Source organism: Osmerus eperlanus, chromosome 14 (assembly GCF_963692335.1).
Source record: "Osmerus eperlanus chromosome 14, fOsmEpe2.1, whole genome shotgun sequence".
Lineage (NCBI taxonomy): Eukaryota > Metazoa > Chordata > Actinopteri > Osmeriformes > Osmeridae > Osmerus > Osmerus eperlanus.
In genome coordinates, this window is record NC_085031.1 from 7,929,961 (window position 1) to 7,940,284 (window position 10,324).

At 45.5% G+C, this 10,324-nt stretch overlaps 1 protein-coding gene across 3 annotated transcripts; it reads right to left on the minus strand.

Annotated features, from left to right (window-relative positions):
• Positions 1-5,050: 5,050 nt before the first annotated feature.
• On the minus strand, positions 5,051-9,871 carry oacyl (O-acyltransferase like). Of its 3 annotated transcripts, XM_062477979.1 has the most exons (16): positions 9,697-9,871; positions 9,438-9,571; positions 9,166-9,244; positions 8,898-9,033; positions 8,718-8,799; positions 8,552-8,606; positions 8,156-8,326; positions 7,851-7,953; positions 7,650-7,751; positions 7,353-7,518; positions 7,134-7,213; positions 6,784-6,894; positions 6,553-6,676; positions 6,232-6,418; positions 5,843-5,985; positions 5,051-5,736 (listed from the first exon to the last, which is right to left on the minus strand). In XM_062477979.1, the coding sequence occupies exons 1-16, from the start codon at positions 9,851-9,853 to the stop codon at positions 5,620-5,622; spliced, it is 1,947 nt and encodes a 648-aa protein (XP_062333963.1). In that variant the 5' UTR covers positions 9,854-9,871; the 3' UTR covers positions 5,051-5,619. The 3 variants fall into 3 exon arrangements, with proteins under 3 accessions (XP_062333963.1, XP_062333962.1, XP_062333964.1); XM_062477978.1 differs by having other exon boundaries at positions 8,552-8,799; XM_062477980.1 differs by lacking the exons at positions 8,718-8,799; positions 8,898-9,033; positions 9,166-9,244.
• Positions 9,872-10,324: the final 453 nt, after the last annotated feature.

Consider the following 10,324-nt stretch of genomic DNA (forward strand, 5'->3'; position numbering starts at 1 on the left):
ACATATATATGAAAACGCCTGTGGTCATTAGGATTAACATCCATTCTCCTTTGTAATATGTGGTGCCACAGAACACTGTGATGGTGATAGGAATCTGGGACGCTGTGCTATGGAATGCTGTCTAGAGGAGGCATTGAGGCACAACTTTGGGTTTCACTGTAGACGAAGAGGACGTAGCCGGCTAGGTAAGAGTCTACACCCGACCCCCCTCATCTCATTGGGCTCAGTTGTCCATACTACCCTTTAAAGTCAGCTCTACTGACCCCGTGAGATGGAAATGTGAGGTAGCCCTCCTTGACAGGTGGCCGGGCACCACATATTTCCATGGCTCAATTCGAGGAAAGGTATCCTAGCTTGGGAAGATGGCATGGAAAAGTTGTGATGAAGTGATTTAGAGCCTTGTACATATCAACTGGCTGATAGCCTACTCAACTGGCTGATATCCAGGTCAGTGAATATCAAAGTATGTGAGAGATGAGAGCACACAGGCTGGATGAAATTAACTCAACTCAGGGAGGATGCGGGCTTCTATGTTGACAGAACACAATATTCAATGCAGCCCAGACAGTGAGTGCACACTGTTAGCCACAGCGTCTGTTTGTACACCTGTCCCCCTCTCCCTCTCTCCACTTTGGCCATCAGTCCCATTCCCCACAGAATGTACCTTGACAAAGCTTTTCTCCTTCTTTAGGGCCGTAATATCTCACCCTCCCCTTCTTCTCATTCCCTATGTCTATCCCCTTCCTATCCTTCCTCCACACCCACACCCAGCCCCACCCCAAATCCTCACGGCCCGAAACTCCACCTGGACACAACCACAGCCATATCACTGCAGCATGCCAGGGTTGAGGAGAACACCCCGCTCCTCCTCCAGACTTTCCTACACCTCCAAACCTACCTATCCATCCTCTTTCAAAACACCTGGTACTTCGCTCCTCCACTTGCAGTCTTTCAGTTTTAGCATTGGTAACTGGTGACTGGGGAGCAGTCACCACAAAGCCTGAAAGCCTGTTTGCAATTTAAATAATGGTTGTCTGTAATATTCCATAGTTACATCATCTGTCTGTAGTTCTGTTTTGTAATAGGGTAGGTTATTTAAGCTCCATTGTGTCATCGTGAAACAACTGGTGAGGTTGTTGAGGGTTCTGGAGAGGCCTGGCTGTGTGTCCGAGGGATTTTGTTTATTTAGGGATTTGCAAGTCTTTGTAGCTGTGTGTTTGTGTGTGCATGTGTGTGGTAATGTCTCCCCATGGTGTTTGCCTGGGAATTTATGTTCCAGGTATCTGCCCTTAAGGTCACATACACAGAGGTCAGTCCTTCTCTACTCCCCCCCTTCCCCCCCATCCTACCACACCTGTTCCTGTTTTGTAAACACACGTGCTAAGGTGACATAACACCCAGAGGACACAGTGTGTGCGAACAAGTGTGAGACCTATGTTCTGTGGGTTACAAATATCCTCCAGTATGCTGTGTTGTGTCTTTACTTATCACTGCTTTCTCCAACACTCAGCATCAGAGGTTCCATGGGGCACAGGGAGGACCCGGCCGGCAGTACAGCCAATCAAGCACACATGTTGCTTTAGTGGCTGACATGGCAGACAAAGGGCCTCAGCTGTTACGAAAGGCGACAATTGAGATACTGATTGCTCAGTCTCTGTATATTTACCCGGAACGCTACAGCACGTTGTTACTTCTACACTCGCGGTTAAGACTTCAGAGTACCTGTGTGAGGAAGGATTCTCCCAAAAAAATTCTGTGTCATCTGTGAGGAGAATCTGCAACACTATGTCTGAAATAAATTCCAGTCTTGCCCAAGAAACTGTTGCCTACACTTGTTATGGACCCTCGCTAGCTGAAGTGTGACCCTCATTATGGCTTCTTAGAAGTTCCTCATCAAAGGAGGAACTGCAGAGGAAGGAAGGTACTCTATGATGGGTGGACAGTAACAAACAGTATAGAAGAATCATGTAAGTTAAAAGAAGGTACTAAACTCTAATTGTGTGGAGCACAGATTAGATGACACATTCCTATCTAAAACTGAGGACTTCCACAAAAGTATTTGGGATTTGTATGAATCAGAAAATGCCCTTTTGCAGGACTCACAGGCACATCAGACCTCTATAGACCAGCTCAGCCCTGTAATAAGGAAAACGTGCATAGTTGCTGTTGTTGTGCGAGCTTCTCTCACACATTGTAAACAGCGGAGCTGAATTGAACCCATGGCAGTCTCAGGAAGCCAAATGCAGAGGACGGTTTCATCTTTCCTTACTCAGTTATATTTACCGTGTGTTGTCAAACGACTTGCCATTTGGCACCCGCCAACCAGTGGTGACTATATTCCTACGCAGGGCCAGGCGGACGGGGGTGTTACACACGTAAGAAGAGTGGGTGGCTGACTGGAGACTCCTGCAGTATCATTTAATGACAGAGTCACACACAACACTGTCTGACAGACAACTATGGAGCAATGCTTGACAGGCTTTACAGTGGAATTTATTTTGTCCCAGAGACAAGTCCCAGAGTTTAAGTCATTCCAGCTCAAATGAAATGGATGTTTTTTCTTGACGTAGTTGATCTATTATCTAAATTGTACATTCCATAGTAGAGCCTTATTTATGTCACCTTCTATGGAGATTAGATTTCTCAACAGTAGTAGAGATTAATTCAGTTTCTGTGGAGGAATACACAGTGTGGATCTCTATGATATGAACCAAAACATTTAAACTCTTAACTCTTGCTCATAACCCGAGTCAACCAACAACAGATGTCACGAAGCTGTGAAGATGATAACACGCCACATTCCACCATGCTGATCTTAAAACATGATTCCATGTTAATCACCATCCTGACGCACACACTGTGGTGGTGGGTAGGGTAGAGGAGGGGCGATGGCTGAGCCCACAACGACTAACCTCCAGGACCAAATGTCAAGAGACCAGGAAGGCACACTTGTCCAATGCTAAAAGGGACAGCATGTTAATATGCTTTAGTCATATTGAACCGCAGACCTTTCGGATGAGTCAGCCTGATGAATCACTCTCATTGCAACAAGTACAAAAGCCTCTACACAGAACTGCCTTGCTGTTCAACGCTCTAATGACAATCTCACAGCTGTCCACTGGGGGGAGCTGTGTATCACATGGAAACTTAGTTGGATCGAAAAAAGTGTAAATGAGTGTTCGATCTGCCTGAGGTCATTGAAAGCTCTACATGAGACACTTCACATTTCTCAGAGAGTGTTAATTTGTAATCTGAATCAACAGGTTGATTACGGTGAATTAAAAATGTTTCACTCACACGCTGACTTAGACAATTACCATGGCGATACCTTTAATGCCCAATCAAGAGCCATTCAACAAGATTCCTGGTCAATTCACTTCATTCTGATGTTATATGCTTGGCCGCTCCCTTTTGCAATCACCCACATCTTCCTTTAGTCAGTCAGCTGTGCCTTCATCATTATATGTTACGTAGATGTATTGACTTAATAAAGAGGCAAATATTTCAAAACGATGGAAAAAGTGTGACACATATACGCCATGCTTATGTGTGTTTGTGTGTGTGTGTGTTCTTCACTGTGTGTGATGGTTGGGTTACTATGCTGTGTGTGTGTGTGTTCTTCACTGTGTGTGATGGTTGGGTTACTATGCTGTGTGTGTGTGTGTTCTTCACTGTGTGTGATGGTTGGGTTACTATGCTGTGTGTGTGTGTGTTCTTCACTGTGTGTGATGGTTGGGTTACTATGCTGTGTGTGTGTGTGTTCTTCACTGTGTGTGATGGTTGGGTTACTATGCTGTGTGTGTGTGTGTTCTTCACTGTGTGTGATGGTTGGGTTACTATGCTGTGTGTGTGTGTGTTCTTCACTGTGTGTGATGGTTGGGTTACTATGCTGTGTGTGTGTGTGTTCTTCACTGTGTGTGATGGTTGGGTTACTATGCTGTGTGTGTGTGTGTTCTTCACTGTGTGTGATGGTTGGGTTACTATGCTGTGTGTGTGTGTGTTCTTCACTGTGTGTGATGGTTGGGTTACTATGCTGTGTGTGTGTGTGTTCTTCACTGTGTGTGATGGTTGGGTTACTATGCTGTGTGTGTGTGTGTTCTTCACTGTGTGTGATGGTTGGGTTACTATGCTGTGTGTGTGTGTGTTCTTCACTGTGTGTGATGGTTGGGTTACTATGCTGTGTGTGTGTGTGTTCTTCACTGTGTGTGATGGTTGGGTTACTATGCTGTGTGTGTGTGTGTTCTTCACTGTGTGTGATGGTTGGGTTACTATGCTGTGTGTGTGTGTGTTCTTCACTGTGTGTGATGGTTGGGTTACTATGCTGTGTGTGTGTGTGTTCTTCACTGTGTGTGATGGTTGGGTTACTATGCTGTGTGTGTGTGTGTTCTTCACTGTGTGTGATGGTTGGGTTACTATGCTGTGTGTGTGTGTGTTCTTCACTGTGTGTGATGGTTGGGTTACTATGCTGTGTGTGTGTGTGTTCTTCACTGTGTGTGATGGTTGGGTTACTATGCTGTGTGTGTGTGTGTTCTTCACTGTGTGTGATGGTTGGGTTACTATGCTGTGTGTGTGTGTGTTCTTCACTGTGTGTGATGGTTGGGTTACTATGCTGTGTGTGTGTGTGTTCTTCACTGTGTGTGATGGTTGGGTTACTATGCTGTGTGTGTGTGTGTTCTTCACTGTGTGTGATGGTTGGGTTACTATGCTGTGTGTGTGTGTGTTCTTCACTGTGTGTGATGGTTGGGTTACTATGCTGTGTGTGTGTGTGTTCTTCACTGTGTGTGATGGTTGGGTTACTATGCTGTGTGTGTGTGTGTTCTTCACTGTGTGTGATGGTTGGGTTACTATGCTGTGTGTGTGTGTGTTCTTCACTGTGTGTGATGGTTGGGTTACTATGCTGTGTGTGTGTGTGTTCTTCACTGTGTGTGATGGTTGGGTTACTATGCTGTGTGTGTGTGTGTGTTCTTCACTGTGTGTGATGGTTGGGTTACTATGCTGTGTGTGTGTGTGTTCTTCACTGTGTGTGATGGTTGGGTTACTATGCTGTGTGTGTGTGTGTTCTTCACTGTGTGTGATGGTTGGGTTACTATGCTCCCGTGTACATGTGGTGGCAGGCTGGCAGGCAGTTGGAGAGGTAAAGGTCACCGTTTGCGTAAAGCAGAGACCGTCCCCCTGCTTGCCAGACAGAGTCTGGGTTTTGCTTCTATTATTGGAATGTTCCAGTACTACGGTACATTCTAGACCACGTTCAATAAACACTTAGGCCTTAAGGTTTGAGGTTTCACAAATTTCACAGAATCAAAACACTGACTAGACATTAACATTAAGTATATTTATGTGAACTAAATTGGCACACTCCTTCCATGTCCACATTTGTCCATACTTGGTCCACATGTCAGTTCTAATGTCCGGCTTCTCCCAGTAAGTGAGACACATTTAGCTTTAGCAGCACCATCTTGCTTGTACATGTACATTTCCAGTCCTCTTAAACCTGACAGAGTAGGAGGTCAGTTGTTGGGGTTGTCTATGTACTGGTTCTAGTGGATAGGGAATAGATCCTATAGGGTTGGAGATGAACTAGGCTGACGCTGTATTTTGACTGGTCCAATGTCCAATGACTTAGTTTTGGTACTTAGTGTTCTTCCCCTTCAGGAACAGGTATGGCTTCTCCACCAGGACTGTTAGAACATAGCCCACCACCAGTGTGAGCGCTGTGTGGCCTATAAACAGATAGAACTGAGGAGAACAAAGGGAAACAGCATCAGACCCATTTGAACCCAGTTCAGCTCAGAGTCTGATCAGTCAGGAGGATTCAAACCACGTAGGACGATGAACTACTCACAAAATTGATGTCGGTGTAGTGAATTGGTGTTTCCTGTTTGCCATTGTAGATGATGATAAGAATGGGGTGGATGAGATAACAGGCAAAGCTGATGTTGGACAGAGGAACCCACAGGCTGAGGGACAGGAGCCTGTCAACGAACCCTGGAGGGTGGGAGAGAGACAATGAAACAGGCAGAGAGAGAGAGAGAGAGAGAGAGAGAGAGAGAGAGAGAGAGAGAGAGAGAGAGAGAGAGTTGTTCAGAGAAAAAGTGAGGCAAATAATTACATTTAACAATGTTTTCTTCATTTGACGCTTTTATCCAAAGCAACGTATAAATAGTGCATATAACAAGTACAGCAGGTGATCAAGGATTAGTAGGGCATCGTTCGAGTCAAAAAAAATCTTACCTCCATAGCCCTCCTCACAGGCTAGTACTATCCAGGCCACAGTCAAGGCCCACAGGGGGCGATGGAGACCCTGATAGAGAGCATGGGGGGCAGAGGCCTGGGCAGGGACCTCTCGGAGAACATAGGCCAATCCCACCAGCACAGCCATGACTGACAGGGAGGTGAACCAACCCAGCGCTGCTTGCCACTGTCACAGAAGAGACAGAGACATATACAGTCAATGTAGCCATGGTAACTTTTACTTTTAAATTAGGTCATAGATCTTCAGAGTATTGTGTTTATGCCTTGTACTAAGACTAGTAGATATGAATGACATCATACCTGGAGTCTTATAAGGTTATTCTTTTTGGTGGTCATGAATATCCCTGATAGGATTCCTATTAGGTAGGGCCCATATCTGGTGTATGGTTTATTGTAGTAATATTGAAAGTAGCTTTTATAAGCACTGGAAACACACAAACAGACAACAAGAGCAACTTGAACTACATAAACAAGTAGTGTACACTTCAAATATATCTCCTGTGTTTTAAATTATATTTGAGTAGATCTTACAGAGTCGTTGGTTGGTGAACTGGGAGGTGCAGGAAAGCAGTAAGAACAGCACTGGTGACACTGGACAAAACCAGTAGGACTGCTGCAATGGCAACCAGCAAACCTTTGTTCCTGCCACAGTGAAAGGTGGAGATGTAGAAGTGAAACAATGCAATAGGCATGCCAGCTCAAATCAATTCCATGTCCAGTGATGGCTGAACTCATTGATCATAATTAGTTTGAACATAATGTTGAGAAACACAATTGTTATGAACACTGTCATTATGTTCAATAGGAGAACATACTGTGATAGAAGGTCAGGAAAATTATGTTAAATGTATTCATGATCGTGTCAGATGAGCCTGACTCACAGCCTGTAGAGGTATACAAGCAGAGGTGTGGTGGCGTAGAACTGGAAGTCTAGGGACAGATACCAGGTCCAAGGTGCACACTGTGGAAAAAGACAAGATTCGAAACAGTTTTCAAACAGATTTGGAAAAAAAAATTCTTTATGTTTGTTGCAAACAGCGATTCCTCCTCCGCCCTGCCATATTCTTTCCCCCATCCCCCCAAACACACTATGTTCGCACAATGTCAGTGATGGTCAAGAGGTTGTTGACCAGCAGCAGATTGGACCACCAGTACTTCTTGCAGTTGAGGATTTCATCCTCAGCGATGAACCAGAAGGTTCCCCTATGGACCACAGAGAAGAATCCGATGGCCAAGCAGATGATGAACAGGTGCAGGGGCTGGACTCTGGACAGGTGGTGAGTAGGGGACATGTTACACACAGACACTACAGCAGTATTTACAATACGAGAGTGCAGACATTTTAGAATCATTCGTTTTCAGTACTCCCTTATCTATTTGGGAAAAAATGAACCCACCTTTTGAATCTCTTGAAGAGATAGCTGACCACCAGACAGATGCTCAACTTGTCATCAGATTTTTGTATGGAACCCAGTAGAGACTTAGCACTCAGGAGACCTCTGACACACACATGCACACATGCAAGAGGAGTCACTTTGTGCACACTTGACATTCATCTGTGGAATTATTCCAGGACTACTTTATTGTTCCAGACTCACCCCAAAAGCAGAAAGGTGTCTACTGCCAGATACACAGGCCCACTGAAAGCAAATACATACAGTGGATTCCTGTCCACTGTCTCCTTCCACCTCTTGTCATTATCTGTAATGGAAACATCTCATTTATATGCTTCACAATAATCTAAAGGTTTCCACTGGGGTTATGTCTCTTTTATTTCTCGTTTATTTCTGATTCAGGTCAGATGGTCTTGTAGTAACGAGTCGTGTGAGTGGAAAGAGGCCTAGGTTGCTTCTCTTCTTTCTATGCGAGGTCTATCGGCGACATGTGCTGTATCAGGGCATACCCAGGTTGTTCCAGGCGCTGAGCTGGATGGTGTGCCCACAGATGATCCAGAGCAGGCTCAAGATACGGACTCCGTTGAGGGAGGAGTAGCTTGCCCTGGTGCCCGTCCAGCTCAGGACCCCCTGGCTGCTCCTCTGGATGGAGAAGGCCTGCAGGCACGAGTAGACCCAGCCTGGCAGGACACAGGAGTGGGGGTGTTGGGACTGCACACACTTGTACTGTACATGTTTACACACAGTTGAATGATGACCTCTCCTGGTCCAGGCAATCAGATGCGGCAATAGAATCAGCCCCAAAGCACCTATACTTCCTGAGAAGGCTACGCACAGTAGCCTTGCAAGCAGTACACAGAGAAGGGTGTTTATTAGGGGTTACGGTTAGGCACACACAAACTTACTGTTCTCTTCAGAGTCCTCTCTATGGTTGTCGTCTGTCTCGCTGACCTGGTTTAGCTGTTGGAGAGTGCATTGGTTTATATCAACACTAGGGGAGCCATTGTGCATGAGGGTCCCATACATGTTAGGGTTGGTGCTCAGAGAAGAAGACTCCACTCCTGGACTGACTTCTCTTTTCAGCTGCCACTTGATGATGGCTATGAGTACAGTTGCGGCAAGGGGAACAGCCACCATGGCACAACAAACAAACCTGGAGGAGAATGAGAGAGAGACGGCCACAGCCCATGAAACAATGTCTTTCTGCCTTGAGCTAATAAGAGAACAACAGGTTAGGTCAGAGGTATTTACAGGCAGGTAACAGCAGACAGGTCCGGGGTGGCCGTGTTGCTTAGACAATGAGTCATGAAGATGCCCTGAGTGGACTGGGCCACCAGGATGGACGGAAACGGAGGGATGAGGGACGTGTGACCTTTCTGGAACATTTCTGGAAAACACACATTCACATTCTATCACTGGATCTGGAAAAAAGAGATAGAATAGGAACCTTTACACGGTTGTGTGGGACCCATGTCTTTCTTTGTTAGGTCTGTGACCATTTTTTGACCTTGACACCGACCGTAAACAACCATGGTCTGCACCTCGTCCTCATCACAGGAGTCGGGAACACAGATGCCTACAAAATACTGGACTGGGTCCTATAACACAAATATGTATTCAGGACACAAAATAACTTGGCATTAAGTCACAATATGATACAATATGCCCTAGGGAGGCTTAATGTCGGATCTTATATCGGTTATTTGTTTTTCCCGCCATTTATTACTAAGGTCAGGATGTGGCTTTGGTGGAGCGGATTCTAAGTCTGCATTAAGTACTCGTTCTCCTCACCTGCTTGAGGAACACCTGGCAATATTGTCCTGAAAAGGAGGGGCCTTGGACAGAGAGACACTCCTGGAGAGACCCCGGTCTGTTAGTGTTGCCGCCCTTCACATCGCTGCCTATCTTCCCAAAGGCATCGTACACTGTACATAAAAGCGCGCACGCACACATACACACATCACATCAATGAGGTGTCACATAATTACATCAATTCAAGCATCCTTCAGCTTGACGTACATATTGTCTTAGGAGACAATCAGGTACTTACTTAAAGCAGCATATGGACTTGGGCTGTCCTGATGAAGCTCCCAGAGAAAAGCCTTGGTGTCCTGCATGCATCTCTCGGTTACGTTCCCACTGTAGGCTGCTGTCACCACAGCCCACAGAGTGAGACGGTACAACAGAGGGCCCCGGACCAGGACCATCTCAGGGAGTGCATATTTTCAATGGATCAGCTCTTTAAATAACACATGGGGAGACACACGATCACCTGGGCTGTGATCACTTCCTGTCCCTTAATCTGCCCCAGACCAATCAGCGTGGTAATTGAGGCTTCACACATCACTGTGAATGACCTGGCCAGTCGTCACTAGCCTAGAACTGACTCTGGACCGTTAAATCTGTTTTCCTCTCGAGTACTACTACCTTACCTGTTCTTCACTGTCAGTACGTTTTTAATTGTAGTTATGTTTCGATTTGCAGTTTGTTTAAAACAATTACATTTCAAAATGACATTGTTTGTCTTGCTCTTCTTTACAGTCCACAGGAAGCAGGTGTAGATCACTATTCGACTTGCTGACCTTCATCTAAAACATATAATGTACCTCTTTTAAGTTGTCCTTAAACTGTGGGTCTGTTGTCTTCTGTGCCAACTTGATGGTTAATGAACGAGGGCG

Bases quoted from the DNA above. Each gene is read 5' to 3' on its own strand.
- oacyl (XM_062477978.1), bottom strand. From the start codon at position 9,853: ATGGTCCTGGTCCGGGGCCCTCTGTTGTACCGTCTCACTCTGTGGGCT. The intron at 7,954-8,155 runs GTATGCCCTGAT...TTTCCATTACAG, and splicing joins CAGCGCCTGGAACAACCTGG to ATAATGACAAGAGGTGGAAG. The intron at 6,419-6,552 runs GTATGATGTCAT...CTTCTGTGACAG, and splicing joins ATAACCTTATAAGACTCCAG to TGGCAAGCAGCGCTGGGTTG.